We start from the raw sequence: 21,859 nt of genomic DNA, 5'->3' as shown, positions 1-21,859 counted from the left end.
AAAACAGGCACATGCTAAATCACTAGCAAGTGAATGCATGATTGCAAACTGTGGCACATCTTTTTTGATTGCCACAAAGCAAGCTTGAACACATCATTGATAACCTCATCTGACTGCTAAAGGTGCTCAGATGTGGTTGGATCCTCTGACTTGTCTTCAATTACCGGCACTAGTTTATAACCTGAACTGTGAGTCAGTAATTTCTCGATTTTCTGCAGTTGACCATTTCCACATGCACACGTTCATTCGAAAACAGCCGTCCAGGATAGAATTTAAATGAAACGTGAACTTCAGACTAAACACTAATCGTCAATCATTACAGCTCTTCTGCGGCTCCACACGGTGACACCTCTCAGGTTCAAATTGACAACATCAGTGCCCTGGAGCACTAGTGTGGGCATAAACAATCAAATCTGAGTCTCCCCGAGTGGGAACAGAGCTGCCATGCACTCCCAATTAGGAGAAAGAAAATCTGCTGCACTGCACAAAAAAGTCCCACAATAACCCCAACTTCAGATCCAGTTTGTCTCTACCCCCCACCCAGGGTTCAAGTGCAGACATCGACTTTGAAGTCATGAGTCAGTGGTATGCTTAGAGGTCGAACAGAACCCATGTCTCCAATGGCATTGAGGAATGATGCCAATTTCACCACAACGACTCCTATTTTTCCGAATAGAGGATGCTGCCAGTCAAATCATGGGGTAATAATTAGAGTGTACGAAGTTGGGTTAATTTAAACTGGATGAAACGATATTAAAAAATGCAGTTCATTCACATACAATGACTTGATTATAGCTTTACTGTGATGAGAACTTTTAAACTCAAAAAAATATAATGATTGACAGGAAAAGTACACTGGAATTTTTTTATTACTAAAATAATCTATTTATTGCTTGTAGTCAGTTGGAGGGGGCAGACAGCCATGAAAGTGGAGCGAGCGGATCAAATGAGAGGCACCTGTGCCACACAGGTGTGTATAGGCTTGAAAGAGTTTCGGATAGACAAAAAGTTACAACAATTGAAGAAAATGAAGGATATCTGTGAAAACTTGCCATTTACTTTTATTTTTGTTGTCTATGCGTGTTTTGTCTAAGCAGCAATGTCAAGCTTTTCTTTGTGAAGCCAATACATATGTGACACAAACTGCAATTCATCAAATGGCCACTTGGGGTTTGCTCCAAAAAGGAGTCAATCCCACAGACTTTCCATTTTAAAATTGCCAACTTTTTATCAGAAAAAAGATATCTTCAACATGATACACTCATGATTTTGGTTTATATAGCTAAAATTTCACTTCATGACAACTGCCAGGGTGTTTTTTTTATATTTCACATGTTTAATTTATAATAAGCCTCTATAATTCTACATAAGTAAGTGCATGGCTACTCGAGTGACAGGTATCTTCTGCTCAGAGTCAAGTCACCTCAGTTAATTCTAGATCAGGGATATTCAACTTGTTTGTTGTAGGGGCCAGTTCATGAAGTGCATCCCAAATGAGGGGCCGGAGAGATATGACTGTGAATGGCCGGCTGCTATAGTTAATTATAGTTATAGTCCCGTGTGCATGCATATTAGCTCGGTGTATAAGCTTGAAACTTTATAATGGTGAACAGGTGGCATAACTTTGTTTAGTTGCAGCAGTTTCTTTCCATGCAACAAAGCCTTTACATATGAGTATCCAAATGTTTTCGGCTACTCGCACCACTCGCTGAATGTCAGGTGACTCATGCTCTATGCAGCATTTAACTTCAGCTCGTGCTGTATTGAACAGACGTAGTCACTTCATAACTATAGCCGCCATTTTTTTAACTGAACTTAATTTATTTTTGATGTCTTGGCCACACTATTTGGAGGGCCGGAAGAAATTGCCTAGCGGCCGGCCAATTGAATAGCCCTGTTCTAGATGCTAGAGAGAATTCTAGAGAGGTGATGAGCATTTCAGCCAAAGAACACTAAACTATCTCCACCCAGGTCCTGCCTCTTCGCTCATTTTTGATGATGCGAGTTGACGCCCTGACAATGTATGCTACGGCGCAGCCTACGCGTTGTCGCATAGCCCTACGCCGTGGTCATCAACGTAGCTGATGTGCACCTCATAAAAAATGTAACTACACATCACACTGACGCGTCGCGCAAGCTCTATGATTGGTCGGCTTGGTATCACTGACGAGTCTGGGCGGCACCGAGAGCCGCGCGAGCGGCGCGAGCCTGATGGAGCGATTGTTTACAAGTGTGGAGTCCCGTGAAGGAACTCCAGATGGAAAGTTTTGTTTTGTGTTTACCTCATAGTTAAAGTTGTTCCACGTCCGCCAGTTCCTGCCTCAAAATGAGCGAGTTTGAGCCAGTTGTACATTCAGAAAGCATTCAGAAAAAACAAAATACCAGCAAAGAAACTCAACATAGAGACACATTAACACCTCACTGCCAACTAGCGTTTCGGAAGTGTTAATGCAGACCAACAGAGACAGCGCGCAGAAGTATAAATGCACAGCTACGTGCGTTGCATGCGAAGTGAGTTACACCGGTCACTTGACGCAGAAGTGTAAACCAGGCTTAAGAAGGAAAAAAGACTGTATGAACACAAACCAGCCAAAAACATGGCATGGGGGGACAATCAAACTTAAGTTCGGTCCAGGCAATTAAACAAAGTGTGAAAGCACCCTTACGTTAGTTAATTATGTCATTACTCTTTACTTAATGGTTGCATCACATTACATTAAATTTCATTAAACAGGATAAATGTTTAAAAATAAGAGTTAACCCATTTCTTTTTCGGGGAGACTCTTAAAATGTCTCTGACCCATATACTCTGGTAAACAAAGAACAGCATGTGAACAATTGAAGGATGGCCCAGTAGGTCTTAAACACAAACACATGCACAAGTACAGAGATATGCACACACAAACATCCAAAGTTATTGGGAATGAGAGTAATTCACAGCTGAGGGACATTTTTTTTTACATTTCCCATTTCTCATTCCGTTACTTATCAAAACCAGAAAACTGCAAAGACACACAGAAGGCACCGACTTAAAAACTGGATACTTTCTCAAGCAGACAATCATGAAAACAATCAAAATAACGCTGAGCATCCATATGGTATTTTGAAAGCATCCGTCAGGCCTCATAAAAGGAGGAAATGCACTTTTTTCCGCATTAAAAAGTGTGTTTTGGGGATTTATCCATTGAATAAGACTTGTCAAAGAAAACACGGCTAGAACAGCAGGAATTTTAAAACTGTGAGGTTTGTTTGTGTGCTCAGCTGTGTGACTTAACACAATGAGAGTTTTATGATGCTGGGAGAAAGTCTGCAATCGTGTAGCAAAGAAAGCCTATTCTCATTGGTTGACTTCCGGACTCGCAAATGCTCTCAAGGCAATTCTCCACTCCGCTGCTGATAGGGAGAGCATGGGAAAGTGCTTCCAACACAATCAAATAAAGCTAATTCAAAACACGCATCATAACGGAGACACACACTTTGGCTCCTGAAGTCGTCCAACAGTTAATATAGGTCTTGTCGAATTGTTTACGAGGCCTATGTGTCACCAACAATGGCCAGAAAATGTACAAATCCAGATGAAAAAGCGGTCTTGATGTCACGATGCGCATTTGGAGTTGAACTGGTGTTCAACTGACTTTGACAGATATGAAAAGGCTGGTTTGAGACATTAGTTATCTGTGTTCTGTTTGTCATTAGCGAGTAAATCAAACTCTCAGAGGAAACGGAGTAAATAACCAAGTCGTTTGTTTGCCTTCTTCCTAGTGGCTGGATTGAATTCGCATTGAAGGGCATTTGAAGCTGAAATGGATTGCGCCCTTTCTCTCAAGGGTCTTCTTGAACTAACCTTACCCCTTGTGCCCAGTCTGGTTTCTTTCAAAAACATCCAAACTTCAATCTGCTATCTCTATAGAGGCGAGCTGCCAAACAAAGGGTTTAGGAATTGGCTGAGTGAGTCGAGACCCGCTGTCAGCTTGGGTTGATGGGACTAAAAGCAAACGAGAAAAAAAAAAGGACCCTGAATAAATCTTTCTCTTATGTAGTAATGCTTTCAGCAGCAGAGTAGGACAGCAAACACATTGAGGAACTGGAGCAAAGACAACAAGGAACAAAACAACAGCAGCTTAATGCAAAAAACATTTAGTTTGGGGCCTGGTTGAAACATAACAACCAACTGTGCAAACACGCAGTTCCTCCCAAGTTCCATTTTTCTTTATTAGCGTTCCAGTGTTGCCTTCAGTGCATATGAATCTACACTAGCTATAGATGATCAAGTCTTCCAAAATCATGAATTTCTCAGAAAAAAAAAAAAAAAAAAAGAGTATGAAATTGAAATTTTCTCTATTTAAGAAAAATGGCATGCTTCCTTATGATTGGTTAAGTAGTTTGAGAAAGTTTTATTAAGGTTAAAAAAATTTGTTTGTACAGTTCAATAAACTGTGTTGTGAAAGAGGTCAGCTTCCCAGCAACAAGTACAGTTCCCTCATAGTCTCAAGAGTTGATAAATAATAAAAAAAAAAAAGTCTCTCTGGAAAGGTAAACACTTCCGCCCAGTTTCTACATGATTCCAACAACTTGTGCATCTGGAGTGGGGCAGACCTAAGCCAGGACAGATGTGATGGCCTAGCTGTTCTGAAAGAGAGAGACAGACAGAAAGAAGAGGGCCAACAGGACATTGGACAAAGAGTGAACTCCTAAAACCATCTGAGAGTCCTACATCACTTCAGCTACATCTGCTGCAAAACCTCCCACAAGCAGAGAGATTATCTTGTGAATAAAACAAAATAGTTGTGGGCCTAAATTTGTATCCAATAATATGTTTATTTTACCTCAACAACACTATCTGATGAGGACATCTGCAGATATCGGTGCTCAGTGGCTTTTGTTAGTATTTAATAAATAGATTATAAAAAGTAATGTGTCTACTTTTATAAGATACAGCGTTAGGCTCATGCAGGTGATGTCATCTCCAGTGTCTTCCCAAACATCCAATTGTCTTTTGATTCATAATTTTAAAGTCAAATAGAACGGCTGCCACCATCAACAGCTTCTTATCCACACAAATTTACCATAGCCTTGAGCCTGGAAGCAAATATAATTTCTAGTGGACATGCGGATCCAAATAATTAAAAATCGCATTACATCATTAATGTTGAAGCAATACCAGGTTTACCTCAATCATCATCAAACGTCCCATCTGTTTCGCTTGAAAATCACATGGCGACTAGTTGTGGCCAATACAGATCTCCACACATGCTATAATCTTAGTAATGTTGAAAAAATGCAAGGTTTATCTTAGTCAGAACCAAATGTTTGAAACATTTTGACATTGAACATTGGTGGGAGACAGTGTTCTGCTTGGTAAGAAAGTGATGGAGCACGAAAGGTAAGACTGAAGAATGCCAGAGTGTGGCTAAAAGAGAAGCTTGGTAGAGAAATTTAGAAACTTAAGGTTATGTTTATGCTAGAAATGCATACGTTTTAAATCACTTAAGTTCTGCTAATGAGGCAGCATGGTGGTTCAGTGGTTAGCACTGTCACCTCACAGCAAGAAGTTCACTAAATAAAATTCCGTTTGTGACCAGTTGTCATTTCTGTGTGGAATTGGTATGTTCTCCGTGTTGGCATGGGTTTCCTCCGGGTGCTCTGGTTTCCCCCACAGTCCAAGGACATGCAGTTTAGGTGAATTGATTAAACTATATTAGCCGTAGTGTATGGGTGTGAATGTGAGAGTGTATGAGTGATTACCAGAATTGGGTTGCAGCTGGAAGGGCATCCGCTGCATAAAACAAATGCTGGTTAAGTTAACGGATCATTTCGCAATGGCGGCCCCTGATGAATAAAGGGACTAAGCTAAAGGAAAATGAATGAATGAAGTTCTACTATGGTTACACCTGGCATTGACACTTCTCCAACATTTTTAACTATTGAAAATGGAACATTTTGAAAATGCTCACGACCCTATTTTCATTCAAAATGCAAAAGTTGTATTTCGGTGTAATTAGACAAAAAAAAAAGAGACTTTTGAAGTATGAACGGAATTGAATTTTATAATAAAAATGCACGCTAAATCTAGGAAGAAAGAAAGCTGGAAGAAGTGTAGTATGCTTGGAGGAAAGGACAATCAGTAGAAAGACAATTAGAGGCTGGAAAGTAGCTGCGGTTGGACTATGCTTGTGAAATGTGAGCAACATACTGACACTGACTACGTTTACATGAACATCAGTAATCAAATTATATGCCTTAATCTGAATAAGACAATAATATGATTAAGGTGTTTATATGAGTTGCTTTTTGAATGTTTTTTTTTTCATGATCCTGTTTTACATGTTATAGGTAGGCCCACACGGAATCTGCGCGCGCAGAATTCTGCAGAATTCTGCAGATTTCTTCAGACTTTTAGCCCATCATTAATTCTGTTTGTTTACTTGAGTAAATGTGTAAATCTGAATTTATTCAGTTTTTATTCAGTAATTTATTACTTTTTATTTAATATATTAAGGTTTTAGTTATGATACTCTGCTGGATACTCCCAAAATAATTCCGCAGAAATCCGCAGATTTTTACCAAAATTCTCCGCAGTAATAGCAAAAAACGTCCGCAGATTCCGTCTGGCCCTGGTTATAGGGCATAATTTGATTAATGCGTCACATCACTATCCGCATATCCCCCGGAGTTTCATGTAATTTCGGATATTCTGTTTTTAATTTGTCAACTTAACTGCAGCTTGGCAGGAACATTTCATGCATACTCCCCTGACAAACAAGATATTGGATGCAAGTATGAACACAAGGAAGAGCTGGAATTTGATACTGCACACCGTGGAGGACAAAAACCTCTGTATTTTGTCCTGCAGATGTCGGTGGTCCTTCACTGACTCGGTAGGTGCAGAGAATAGTGTCAAACACCTGTGTGTGTATATACTATCTTGTCGCAAAATGCGGTGAAAATCCTGTAATAATAGTTTGGTAATAGTAATACGGTAATAGTTTGATTAAGGTATTCAGATGTCTGTACTGTTCTTCAATAATGCATTGGTGTCCATGTAAACGTACTCACTGAGGAGAAGGAGAAAATGTTAAATAAAGTTGATATTTTTGTTTTATGTAGGCACAAAAGGATTCTTGTAGCCTGATAATATTCTGATGTAATCACTGAAGGCATTCAGTCTGTTTTGAGGACGTTTTTGATACTAGGACTTTAAATGAGTCGGGAACCTTGGCCAAACCTTAGGCCAAAATTTAACTTCTAGTCTAGTCAGGGTTATACCCAAACCTAATTAAACAACCTTAAAAATGACCCCTGTCGTAAAGTCAGATACTTCCCCTGTTGCCAAAGCCATCATTTGCAGTGTATCTAAGTAAACGGATTAAACAGACCCTGTGCAGTTCATACAACAGACACACAACTCAAACATTCCAGATTCAAAGAGCAGACAGAATGACATAATTCTATTTAACAACAAATTTAACAACACAGAGATAAGTCGAGCTGCAACTTAGTTCTTGGGAACAAAGAAATAAAGCTTGCTTCAGTGTAGTGTCAAACTGTCAACTTTTTTCTTTGTGTCATCTTCATTATGTTTCCAATTATTCTACGGATTTGACAGGCTACGGCATATCACGCCAAGTGTTGTAAAATTGTAAAATATCTGCGTGACCTTGAAACAACCTCTGCGAGGAGACGCACAGTCCAGTCCCGCCTTGAAACCTCGTGTTTTCCTCAGGATTTTTAATGTTTCCAATGGAAAGCTTCTCAGGCAACATAAATTATGTTGACTTGCTGATTTTATTGCCTCTTGTTCATCAGACGTTTCGCTGTATCCAACTGGCAGAAAGGTGAGATGCTCGCAAGTGTTGATGAGGACAGTCAACCAATGTGATTGGTGTGTTCGCCTCCAAGCAACTCCATGAGAACGTCTTTCCATTAGACTACCGAGGGATTTTCCTGTGAATATTTGCGAGAAGACTTCTGTATCCCGGCCATGACCACTTTAGCTTCCAGGACTCTGCTATCACGAACCAAGACAGGCAAGAGGATCAACAATGCTTTGAAATACAATTCCCTCCATTAGGACACAGCGATCACTGGGATCGCAAAAAGCCTTGGACCTTTTTATTTAGCATATTTTGTTTTATAACTAAAGGGAAAACTCCTTTTCCAGAAGAGGTAAAAAGGGTAAATTCAATTAGGTGCTTGAATTGGGGCTAAATCCTCAAGGTTGTGACAACAACTGGACTGTGAATTAAATCCTTGAAAATTTAGATCTTACAGCAGGTACTTAATGGATGTAAGCTCTGCGCACATATGGTTTCAATACTGAGATTGAGGAAACTCAAAGTTCTGGATTGCAAATGGGCATAATTGCATACATACCAATATAAATATACACACATTTACAGAGGGAAAGAGTTACATCAAGTGAACACACAGACGCAGCTTGTGAATGATATTCAAACTCCTGAGCTCATTTCTGTCTTGTCCAAATTCAATAAAACAACAAATCCAAAAAAAAGTTGATTAAAACCAGATCATAGTAGTCTTTTCTTACTTTTTTACATTTGTTTGAATTTGCAGGCTTAGAATAAGGCCCAATCTCAATTCTAACCCTTAGCTCTTCCCCTTACCCTACCCCTCGTTTTGCGGGTGCCCGTGAAGGGGTAGTGGTGTCCCAATTCTCTTTAGCTTGAAGGCGTAGGGCTAGGGCAAGGGGTATACACCTCTTCAAACAAAGACTTTTCAGGACCACACTTGAAACCAAGGGGTAAGAAAAAATTCCCAGAATACCCCAGCAACAGCTGCACCCGGAAGTAAGGAGATCCACAAATTAGTATTTTTTGTCATTATTACGAATTTTTATAACAAAAAACACGTTTTAATATATTCATAACCGCGTTCATGTTTTACCGTCATGCTTTTTAAAAAAAAAAACGATAAAATAAAAGACGCTAAATTTCGCAATCTACAATGCCTAATCACAACGAGGGCCAGACGGAATCTGCGGACGTTTTTTGCTATTTCTGCAGAGAATTTTGGTAAAAATCTGCAGATTTCTTTGGATTTTTTTGGGAGTATCCAGCGGAGTATCATAACTAAAACCTTAATATATTAAATAAAAAGTAATAAATTATTGAATAAAAACTGAATAAATTCAGATTTACACATTTACTTATGTAAATAAGCAGAATTAATAATGGGCTAAAAATCTGCAGAAATCTGCGGAAATTCTGTGCACGCAGATTCCGTGTGGGCCTAATCATAACTCCTGTACAGCAGTTCCACAACATTCTGACACTTGATGACACTACAATACCCTGTCAGAAAAGTCTAGTGGCTGGTATTGGGCTTTTTACAGCGTCTGCTATAATGTTAATGCTGTTTTAGTGTGTTTACATAGTATGGCCACTGTGTTAAATGCACAGTATTACAATCCTATTGCCATATTAGATCTTTATGATAACATAATATGTGCCTTCAGTGATGTGATGAATATAAACACCAAAAAATAACACAACTGGAATCACTCCAGCAGTCGTGATCGTCTGATCTCATTAGAAGCTAGAAATAGCGAGGACATTTGATGACGTGTGCAGGTGCTGTAGTGCTGTCCCAATTCTTAGGGGCAAATTTTGAAGCCCTTCCCCTTAACCCTCGGTTGTAAGGGCTAGGGGGAAGGGGAAAGGGGAAGGGGTACAAAAATAGAATTGGGATTGGGCCTAAGCCTTCATTGAGTGTGCTTCTGGTGCAGTCTGAATTTGCAGTGCATTGTTTTAAATAGCTTGTAAATGCAGAAGGATACTTTCAAAAGACTTGTTACGTAATAGCAGCTAAAATACAAAGTTAAACACAATGTAATTAATAACGTAGGTAAAACTTTACACCTGATCAACTGCTAAACTCAAATATAAAACCAGCTAACCACAACTGTGTTAATTTCTGCAGCAACATCCAGAAGGTAAGGTCCAACGTTGGCTTTACCAACATGACATTATGGATCTAGCCTTTTATCAACAGTTATGCTGCTGGTAGTGGTGTTATAAAGCAGGAGATAGTTTAGGCACACTTTGGGGAACATTTTAATGCCACAGACTACTTGAGTACTGATGCTCACCATGACCATTACTTTATGAACATTGTACGATCTTGAGACATATTTCAAAGCTTAAATCATGTCAGACTAGTTTTTTATACGTGCGCCAACTATACTCAACGAAGTCACTAGATATGAATCCAGTACAGCATCTTTGGATCCATAAGAAAACAAATCGGCACTGTGTGATGCTATGCTCTTAACATGGACAAAATTCTGTGACACATGTTTCCAGCTACATGTTGAATTTATGCCAAATAGAACTTCAGTTCAAAAGGGGAAACAAATAGGTATTAATGAATGTATTTTGAATGAATGCATTTATATAGCAGTTCTCCACGATGGACATCCAGCCTCCGGCGCCTAGACTGCAGCTCTGCACAAGAAGTTTGACCGGAGAAGAAATGGTCGTGCCTAACTGAGCCTATAGCTTCTCTCAAGGTTTTTTTCCTTCACTTTCGTCAGTTGGTGAAGTTTGTTCCTCACCACTGTTGCCACTGGCTTGCTTGGTTAGGACTTGTGGAGCTGCTTATCCATGGATTTGCTCTTCAGTGTTTGGACTTTCACCAGTGAAAATTAAACCACACTGAACTGAAATAAACTGAACTTCAAATCTAAAAACTGGACTGACAGAGTTTAATTTTACTAGAACTTCTATGTTAACCTGCTTTGACAATCTATAGTGTAAAAGCGCTATAGAAATAAACATCAATTGAATTAAGACATGTCATTCAACTACATAACAAAATGGATGTCGAATTCCCTTATTTGACCTAGCTACAAGTTAGTAGTAGGCTTGGGCGGTAATATGGTATACCGCAGGATCTAAAAATAACAACGGTATCAGTTTACATACTGTTATACTGTCATAAAAAACATCGCACTAACATAGGAGACAAGAATTAAATTTGGAATATATAATATATAATTTGAATAAAAATGCATAGGCATGGTTTTCGTCACGAGGCAGCATGTAGGAGACAGAGAAAGGTGGGAAAAGAGTCATGCACCAAGTGACCTGGGGCCTCATGTACGAAGACTTGCGTGGAAATCATACTAAAACATTGCGTACGCACAAAGCTGTAAATGTGCGTACGCAAAAAAGTGCGTACGCCGAATCTCACACATATTCTTTTGTACATCTGAATGAACGTGAAACTGAGCGCAACATGCACGAGCACAAAACCCCTCCCTGCCTCCTCCCCCGTATGAATATGCTAATGACTCTACTTTGGCAAAACCCAACGAAAAAGTAATGGCAAAAGCAAGCAAAAAGAGGAACTTTGAACAGAATGTGAATTGGAGGTGCTGCTTTCGGAGGTAGACCGGAGAAAAGCGGTGTTATTTGCAAGTTTGTTCTCCGGAATTAACAACAAAAGAAAAAAATAGAGTGGGAGAGTTTAGCTGATACGGTTAACACAGTTGGGTCTGAACATTGCACTGAGTGAATTAAAAAAGAAATAGTGTGGTTTATATGTGTAAAATGTTGCAGCATCCACAACAGTCTCAGTGGCGCAGCTCATAAGACGCATGTCGACATGTTTTGACACGTTCGAGCATGAACTCGGTTCGAATCCAGCGTCTGAGGAACTCTTTCTTCTTTTTTTCCCTGCTACATATCAGATTTTGCCAACTATTTATCACGAGAAAGACAAGTAGGAATCATTAATAAGTTTGTGCATCATATTTCATTTACACATTTATTGAATGGAAATGTTTCTGATTCACGCATGCAAATTCATCTTCAGATAGTGTCTTTATAGCAATGTGCGTGCAGTAGATTGCTCAGATCACATTGGGAAAACAGGCGACCGCTGCAAATTGTGCTTTAATGTTTAGCTGGTCAAATGTATGGTATGGAAACCTTATATACCTGCTAGATGAACCCGTCTCATACAGCTGCCATTGCAAGGCTCAGACACTTTGTAGAGAAGAATTTAACACAACTGCCTCTAGGAGTCGCCAATGGAAATAAAACAGACACGCACAAAAAATGTGCGTACGCCTGCCATAAAGCTGGCGTGGAGCTGCGCACATTCCCACGTTGTGTTCATTGTTAGTAAATCCAAACGTGAGAGATTCTGAGCATGAAACCTGGCGCACGCAAAGTTTTTGTGCGTTCACAGCATTGATACATGAGGCCCCAGGTCACAAAAAAGAATACAACTTCTGCAGTTTGGCAGTATTTTGGGTTTTGACCAAACGAGAAGGGAGAATCGGTAAATACGGTTGAGGTGATTTGCAAATTGTGCAACAAAAAGGTGACCATGAGAGATGGAAATACCTCAGACCTAAGGTCGCATATACGTTTTCAGTTACTGAATGGTTTAGGCAGTTAGTGTAATACTAGGATATCAAAAACCCTGAACAATTCCTTGGTAAAAAATGGTTTCCTATTTTACATGCAAGTCAAACTAACTCCTCCTTTCTTCCTTTCAAATAACATCTGTGAGATGTGAACTCACAAGCTATTGAGATGCATCCGCACTCTGTGTACACATCACTTGAGCTTGCAGAAGACCCCTGAATAATTTAGCACCAAAGGGGGTTTAAAATCTGCGCATCAAGTTATGCACCTGGCCTTACCAACATGAGCCAAATCTCTCGCTTCCAACTTCCAGTCTTCTACCTACCTCAAAACCAGTCAAGGAAGTGACTGCAGAACAGTACAGATCGCCGACTGGGCGCACAGCTGTGCACCATCCCCTTGTGTAAGGAGAAGTAAATAAAGAACTTTTGTTCATAGAAAACACAAGGCCTGAGAAGTTTGGGTAATAAACATCTGCGACGTCTGGTCTGAAGTATTTGCGAGCGCAATGTGGAACAAACCAATTGTCCCAACTAAAAACAATCTCTTCAGCTGTGTTCTTCCTTTATCTTTCGATCTGTAGAGGGCAGAGGGGAGGCATCAGATAAGAACACCTTGAGAGGTTGCTGACTGCTTTAACACAGTTGACACTTCATTATCTTATGGAAGGCTTTCATGTGTCAGCTGCATGTGTGTTGTTTTAGATGGTGGAGAGGGAACTAAATGCAACAGCAAGCTGTTATAGACTGACAGTCTGTAAATCAAAGACTCTTTCCCTTAAACGGCAAAGAGAACATGGTAGGCAGATGGGAATGTAGAAACTTAAGGCCCTGGTATACGTCAAACAAAGTTTTATTTCGTTCTTCGTCTCAGGGCAAAAAGATATTGTCTAAAATGCCTTATAAGATATTCAGATAAGTACATTTGGAGGTTAGTTACACAATTATTAACGTAATCTGCTTGTGTAATTTGATGTACAAATGTTTGCTTGAAAATAAGGTTAAATTAAAAAAAATTAAGTAAAAATCTTTTTCTTCCCACATCTGAAACACCCTGCCCACATGGAGCTCACGCCTTAATGCTTCTTGCTTATAAAATGGTGCTTTATCGTCTTGAAACTAGCCATCAGAAGATGGGTACACAGTGGTCATTAAAACAAGGATTTGGTCAGCAACATTACTCAGGTAGGCTCTGACACTATGCGTAATTGGTACTAATGGGCCCAAAGACAAGGCAGGATGGATCCATGCTTTCATGTTGGTGACGCCAAATTCTGCCTACCATCCGAATGTCGCAGCAAAAATCGAGACTCATCAGACAAGACAACGTTTTCCAATCTTATATTGTCCAATTTTGGTGAGCCTGTGCAAATTTTAGCCTCAGTTTCCTGTTCTTCGCTGAAAGGAGTGGCACCTTGTGTGATGTCCTGCTGCTGTAGCCCATCCGCCTCAAGGTTGGACATGTTGTGTGTTCAGAGATGCATGTTGTGCGTTCGGCATACCTCGGTTGTAACAAGTGGTTACCAGTCTGGCCATTCTACTCTGATCTCTGGCATCAACACGACATTTGTGCCCACCCACTGGATATTTCCTCTTTTTCGAATCAATCTCTGTAAACTCTAGAGATGGTTGTGCGTGTTAATCAGTTTAGCAGTTTCTGAAATCCTCAGACCAGCCTGTCTGGCACCAACAACCATGCCACTCTAATCACCTTTCTTCTCCATTCTGATGCTCGGTTTGAACTGCAGCAGATCGTCTTGACCATGTCTACATGCCTAAATGCATTGACTTGCTGCCATGGGATTGGCTGATTAGAAATTTACGTTAACAACGAGTTGGACAGGTGTACCTAATAGCGTGGTCAGTGAGTGTACACTACAACTATTTCTGTGCATTTTTGTGTCGCAGTGTGTGATTGGCTGTCATCAGTTTGTCATTTGCGTCACTGTTAGCTTAATACACGCCCTCCATCAAGCGTTGACACGTACGCCTGATGTAAACAGGATGAAAGAGGTTTAAGTACGGTAGGGGAAGAGGTTGTTCGGTAAAAAATAAGTTTTAGAAATCATGAATAAAAAAGTTAAATAGAAATTATCTGATTGAATCACTGAAAGGTGGCATAGTGCCACCTCACAGCAAGAAGGTCGCAGGTTCAAGTCCCTGGCAAGGCCAGTTAATATGGGTTTCCTCCAGGTGCTCCGGTTTCCCCCAGAGTCCAAAGACCTGCACTATAGGTGAATTGGACTAACTAAATTGGCCGTAGTGTATGAGTGTGCGTGTGTGAGAATGAGTGTATGGGTGTTTCCCAGTATTCGGTTGCAGCTGGAAAGACATCCGCTGCGTAAAAAATATGCCGGAATAGTTGGCTTTTCATTCTGCTGTAGCAACCCCTGATAAATAAAGAACTACGCCAAAGGAAAATGAATAAATTAATAATTTTATCACTGAATGTTTTTTGGTAGCTTTCTGGACTTTGAACAAGTTGAAACTTGCTCACTATGGAGAATAAGGGAGCTCTCAGATTTCTCCTAAATAATCTTAATCTGTATTCCGAAGATGAACGAAAGTCTCAGGAAATTTGAACGACATGTTGTTCAGTAATTAATAACAAATTAAAAAATTCTGGGTGAACTAACACCCTTTCGTATAAAATGCTTTGGAAGCATTTAGACTTCCACTAAAAGTTTTAAGTCGAATGTAAAAATGCTGCTGGCCTGAAGTCCTACTGACCCGAGGTGTCCCGGACAGGCCTCCAGCTGTTAACAGGATGGAGATGAGTCGAAGACAGATCAACTAGAGATGAAAAGAGAAGAGACGGAGGAAGAGGAGGAGTGACCAGAGTGAAGAAATCCTTGGAAGGAACTAAAAGACCTGATGCAGAGGGAAATGTGGAATTGCTCCAGAGACATCACTGAACCTTAAGAGTTAATAGTGTTTTCTTTTACTTACTTTCCTCTTCCTTCTTTTTATTTTATGTGAATGCATAGACATTGTGCAATCCATATTAGCCAGTTGGGATTTCAGGAAAGGAAGGCTACTTTAGGTTTACGTGTGAACTTAAGCACTGGGGACTAAAAACTCCATCTTATCTACGATCATCTGGACTGTTTTTACACTAAGGGCGATATGCCAGGAATATTTAAACACGCACACATAAGAAAAACAATGTAAACGTTTTCTCATTGCTACTGTACAGATGAAAACGATCACTATAATAGAGTATGTTATGGGTGTTTTGAGTCTGTTTGAAAGGCTGGAACTGAGAAACTTGCGAGAAAAAAGTACCAAACAGATTTTCCTACTCTGAGGAAAAAGCATTGCACATTTTTACCGCAGCGGATGCCTTTCCAGCCGCAACCCATCTCTGGGAAACATCCACACACACATTCACACACACACTCATACACTACGGACAATTTGGCCTACCCAATTCACCTGTACCACATGTCTTTAGACTGTGGGGGAAACCGGAGCACCCGGAGGAAACCCACGTTAACACAGGGAGAACATGCAAACTTCACACAGAAACACCAACTGAGCTGAGGATCGAACCAGCGACCCACTACCTGCTGCGCAACTGCATCGCCCGGCCTCAAACATGTAAATTAAAAAAACTTAGCTATTACCATTACTTATTTTAGTCTCAAGCTGGTAACTGGTCCACACACACACTGGTATGCACTCGTAGCTCCAGAGAGCAGTGCACATCGGACAGTTTATGAAGCATGCTGCTGGATCATGTCCAACTATAGTTATTAAACGTGATATTTAATTCATCTTGTCTCTATCTGATGAATCTTTGGCCTTGTGAATCTATAAGGTAACATGTCACAGCGTCAGTACACTGCTTCAGTCTTTCACTTTCACACTTGTACTTAGTAATTTTAGTGAAAACCTCAGATACTGTTGGTTGTGCACCATTTTTACCGACCAACCAAAAATGTATTGACAGGTGGTAATTTGTGTGCAACTTATCTTTATTTATTTATGATTTGCTTATGGGTAAAACAAAGACCATGCATGTCAGATAGTTCAAATGGTAGGCTACAAATAATTAATTTGTAAATAATTCATAAATAATTAATTCACCTCCGCCTATGACAACGATGTCATCGTTCATCCCGATGTTTTACATTAGACATCGTACGATGCCAAATTGGTCTACATCGCCCAACCCTAATACCTAGTTCAACCACTGGGTGTGAAACTTACATACAGCACTTTTAACTATAACATTTACTAAGTCAGTGACATCAGAAAGCATGTGCATTGAAAAAAATGACTGATTGGTTCAAAAGCCAATATGGTGTGCAAGCTGTGCAATGGTAAGAAATATAGTAATTAGGGGTGTCAAAATTAATTGTTTCTTCTGTGCACCGCGATGCAGACGCGGACAATTCTGTATTGGTTCAGTAATAATCATAACCGGTTATTATGTACTGACGTCATTTATCTCCTATGCGCTCTGTTGCGAAGAAGGTGAGCGCGAGTATTTACAACACTCAGCCAACTCAGGGCCGGTCCGTGGCATAGGCACCATAGGCATGCTAAGGTCGCTGTACATCCAGGGGGCGCCAGAAATGAGCGCGATTCAGTTGGTTTTGTTTTTGATTTTCCTGACACACATTCAGTTATAGATGACATTAACTTAAAAACCTCTTACCCTAAAAAGATCTAAAGTGTGTTTCCTACAAAAAGACAAAGCTGGTTATGTTTTACTGTCTTTCTTCTTTTTTTTTTTTCGCTTGACATTACGAGCACTGCTCCGTTTAAGCCCTCGCAATATGTATATAGCTGGGAGAGCTCGCACTGAGAGGAGCTCTCAGTAAGGGAGTGTCGGAAAAGTGCTTCTTTTTTTTTCGTTTTTCTGCTTCGCTCAGCGCGAGCTCTTCTTGTTGCGAGGGCTTAAGTGTGTGTGTGTTTGTTTGTTTGTTGCTGTCTATGTTTGTGTATGTGTTTGAATAAGAGACAGTGTGGTGATTGTTATAGCCTACCCCCTAAAATATAACACTGTATATAGAAAGCATCGTCAATGCACCGTGATATCGAATTGAACCGAATCGAAGTTATGATAATCGTAACCGAACCGAACCGTGAGACCAGTATAGGTTCACACCTCTAAAAGTAATACACACTATACTCTATATAAAAGTAAAAAACCAAGCCATTTTTGCACTGCCACCATTGATCAACAGTAAAACTGCTAAATCTGACACTCAGAGCGGAAGATCTGTGATTGGTTGGATTGGTAGTGTCGATGAGTGTGAGCTACTGCTACAGTATTATAACACACATTTCCAGCAAAACTCATAACACTGGCAAAGAAACTCAACACATTGAAACATAGAAACCCCACTGCCTGCTAGCATTTCAGAAGTGTTCTTGCCAGAACAGCACAGACAGAACGCAGAAGTATAAATGCTCACAACGGCATCAACTAGGTGTGAGGTATGCACTGTAGGGTACACAGATCACTCGATACTGAAGCATATGCCAGCCTTTACAGCATAAAGACGGGACAGTCTTTCAGAACAAGGTGTTTAGTAGAAGAAATGAAAATTCTGACATCGAGAATGTGTGTGTGTGTGTGAAATGAGTTGATTTCCACATGGGACTTTTGCTTTCTGTTGTTTTTCAGCTGTGTTTGATCTAAAAACCTTCTTTGATGTGAAGAAACAGATCTGAGAAACAGGAAGTGCATGCTGTCTCAAACTTCATATTCTCAAAACAAACAAAAGGCGAAGGAAAGGAAACAAAAACATATTGTTAGACAAACGCGGACCAATAGATGAAAAAGGGTACCTACGTTTACCTGGCCATCTTGCCCAACGTGCACCTGGTGGATCTGTAGGTTGCCCTGCAAGACAGGAAAAAAAAACATATACATTCAAATTACAGTAGAAGCTGAGTATAAGTATATTAGAATATAAATATTCAGATTGGGTACAGATTTGTATCCTAGGTTTTTTTATACACTTTCATAAAAACATGCGTATTTGTATAAGTTAAGCATGCCAAATTGCATACTGTCTTAGTAGGTGCTACATTCCTGTTTGAAAGGTAAAAAAAGTAAAAAATAATGATTTCATTTCACTTGCCATTTTCAAAATAAGAGTCTCACATTTACATACAGTACGTTTATTCAATTCAATTCAATTCAGGTTTATTTCTTTGACGCCTTTAACAATAATTACTGTTTGAAAGTAGCTTTACAATTTTACAATGCACATTATTTAACGATCTAAGCGCAAAGTCTAAAGCACATTTGCGAAAAGCATAAGGACGTGTCCGAATCCACTTAAAAACAGTTAGGCAAACCATCTGCGCGAGGATAAAGAGTGAGCCTTTTCATTCTCCCTCTTTACTTTTACTCTTTACTCCTTTACTTTCATAGATAAAAAAGGTGTTGTACGCACTCCACTGAAGACATCCATTAGCCTACATATTTAATTTTGTTTGTTCAGCACAAAGATTTGTTTCAAAATCTGTTATATATACATACATAATACATAATACATATACATCATTTTCAGCCAAAGAATAAATGAACCATCATTTTAAAGTGTGGTCAAAAAACTTAGTGGCATCCAAACACACATGCTATTCTTATGCCCCATATGGTGATGCAGACGTCTCTGAAACTTTTGATTAAAACAAATATAAATATGCATTTAATAAATAATACTGCTATCAATAATAACATTATACAAATACAAACTGTCATAATAAACTGAAAAAAGCCCCCGTACATGAAGGCATGGGGTTTTTATATTTATGTAAAAATTAATATTTTTGTGACATTGTAATGCTTTAATTTTATTCATATGTAAAGATACTAGTGTATTGCTGTTCATCCTGTGTGTATTAAGAAATGGGCAAGCGTTTTCGACCCACATATGCCCATAACTAACACGCTCTTTAAATTATAAAAACTCTTCGCTGGACTTTAGACCAGATTTAGTTGGTGAATGGTGTGGTCTATTTTAATTAAAAATAGCAACTCACCAACAATAACCAATAAACAATATTCCAGTTTTTCCTATCGATTTAATTCGAATCTTCGGATGGAAACACGGTTAATGACATCCCAAACTTTTGCATAGGTTTGAGTTCTTCTGTCAAACTGTAATTCCAAAAGACTCGTTCCCAAGAGACGAACGTTAACATCAAATGGAAAATCGGTTATGGATTTCGGGCTGACCACTTGTGATTGCACCACTAAAAAGGCATGTTTATACCAGGCTTAAATATGGCCTGAAGTTTCTGATGAACACCTTCTAGAGGATGTGAATGAAAAATGTATTCTCTCAGCAAATTTCAGATCTGGTTTTGTATCTCATTCACGGAAAGTGGCAGTTATACAACACGCAGTTTTTCATCAAGGATAAAATTGCTGCTCGACAACAAAGTTTCAATCATGTTCTCCCATCCGACACTTAAACACACATACAAACCTGACAAATATTCTGGATAAAGGGAAATGATCTTAAGACGGCTCATTTCCTTTACAAACTCTCTCAGATAAATGGTTTTGATGAAGCGGGCCAAATACATTACAAAGACAGTCTTTGTGAGCGAACGCTGGATGAAGTGGCACTCTGTTGCTAAGCTCTAGACTCAAAAACAAACAATATCACTAGGATTTATTAAAAAAAAAATAAAAAATCACCACTGAAAATCAATGCCATCATCAATTCCTGTGAATCAGTACAGGAAGACTGTTACGATTTTATTCTCCACTTCTTTCTCCTCTCTTTTCCTCTCAGGATGACAGATGGAGTTGATCCGAATGATGTTTACATATTTGCAGACACCTTTACATAATCTAGTTTAAATCCAGGACATTGTGCACTCAAACGCTTTACAAATGAGTGCTTTAGAGAAATCTATCTGCCTAAGATCACACTAAAACTGCTAGGGCAGATATAATGGATAGACGGTGGCCTTCTTACAGAAACACAAATGATGCGTTTATTTCCTCAGGGGAAGCAAATGTATGAATTAAAGGTAAAGTAACAAACAATGGAATAAAATCACAGTCATAAATATTTTATGTGTCAATAAAATTCACGCATCCGTAATAATAAAATCGTAAAGGAAAACGGAGCGTACTCGTAATTTTACGAGGGTACAATTCCAAAATCTGCGGTTAGAACACAGATACGACATCTTCTTTTCTGTTTGTATATGACTAATAAATTTACGATGGGTGTACTTTACAAACACGAAACATACTTTCATCAGGGACACGAAGTCCTGATTACCAGTACGAATCAAACAGTAACACTCCACTGCCAAAATTACGTCACCGCTGTCACAGGCATTAATAAACAAGCGAGAGTCATCGATCACAACGGTGCGCCTGCTGGCCACTCAGAGCCCCTACACACCGTCTCAGGTAGGAGTTTTGTTATTCCCTCTTTAAGAAATATCCGTCATGAGCTTTAATAAAGGTTGAGACTTAATGAGGTCCATTTTCGCTGTGTTTCTTGGACATTTTACAGAATCAAAATTATGAACGGGCCAAAGATAGTGAGCTAGCATAATGTAAGTTAACATTACAGACAGCGATCGCAGTATCAGTGAATCACTGAACACTGTTACAACTATAACGTGACATCTGTTGATTATTGATTATTGATCGAGTACGCTCCGTTCCTTTATGATTTTATAATTACGGATGCGTGAATTTTATTTACGCACGGAATATTTATGACAGTGATTTTAATCCATACAAACTGTATTTACCTCGCTGTCCTGCGTGATCTGCACCTGTTCCCCCTGTGGCACCTGAGCGATGTGAAGGTGTCCCTGTGGTATCTGTTAACAGGAAGATAAGATACCTTAATAATGAGACACTTAAAAAAATATATTTGCCATTTAAAAGTATATACAGTATATACATTTTTTAATGCCAAACACACACACACACACACACACACACACACACACACACACACACATATATATATATATATATATATATATATATATATATATATATATATATATATATATATATATATATATATATAAATAAAAACAAGAGTTCTTGCCTGTTCTCAAAACTAATTGGCAGATAGCCATGCGATATTCTGCAATAACAGCACTCTTACAGTCTCTTCACTTTTGTATGTTACTCCGCCCACATAGAGTGACAGCAGATCAATAGACTTACTACAGTTTAACAAGTATTTCAGCAGTTGGACAACACAATGTACTTTTGAGGCTTTTAAGGTGAAAATGTAGTTGTTTAGATTGCAACTGTTTTCTTTATTTCTATAGCGCTTTTACAATGTAGATTGTGTCAAAGCAGCTTCACATAGAAGAACATAGTGAAACAGAGTCAGTTCAAGTTTTCAGAGTTCAGGTTCAGTTCAGTTCAGTTCAGTTCAGTGTGTTTTAATATTCACTGCTGAGAGTCCACAATGCAGTTTATTAATATGGATGGTGCCTATTTTAAAA

At 39.2% G+C, this 21,859-nt stretch overlaps 1 protein-coding gene across 4 annotated transcripts in view; it reads right to left on the bottom strand.

The window, feature by feature from the left end:
- The window catches only part of banp (BTG3 associated nuclear protein), an 89,963-nt gene that overhangs the window by 29,967 nt on the left and 38,137 nt on the right, over window positions 1-21,859 (bottom strand). For 2 of the 4 annotated variants that reach the window (XM_073942070.1, NM_001020632.1), the window contains 2 exon segments: window positions 21,143-21,214; window positions 18,201-18,251 (listed from right to left, as the gene is read on the bottom strand). In XM_073942070.1, coding sequence (XP_073798171.1) covers window positions 18,201-18,251; window positions 21,143-21,214 — 123 coding nt within the window. 4 annotated transcript variants of the gene reach the window in all.

This window comes from Danio rerio, chromosome 25 (genome assembly GCF_049306965.1).
Source record: "Danio rerio strain Tuebingen ecotype United States chromosome 25, GRCz12tu, whole genome shotgun sequence".
Taxonomy (NCBI): domain Eukaryota; kingdom Metazoa; phylum Chordata; class Actinopteri; order Cypriniformes; family Danionidae; genus Danio; species Danio rerio.
This window is presented reverse-complemented; position numbering and strand designations above follow the sequence as displayed.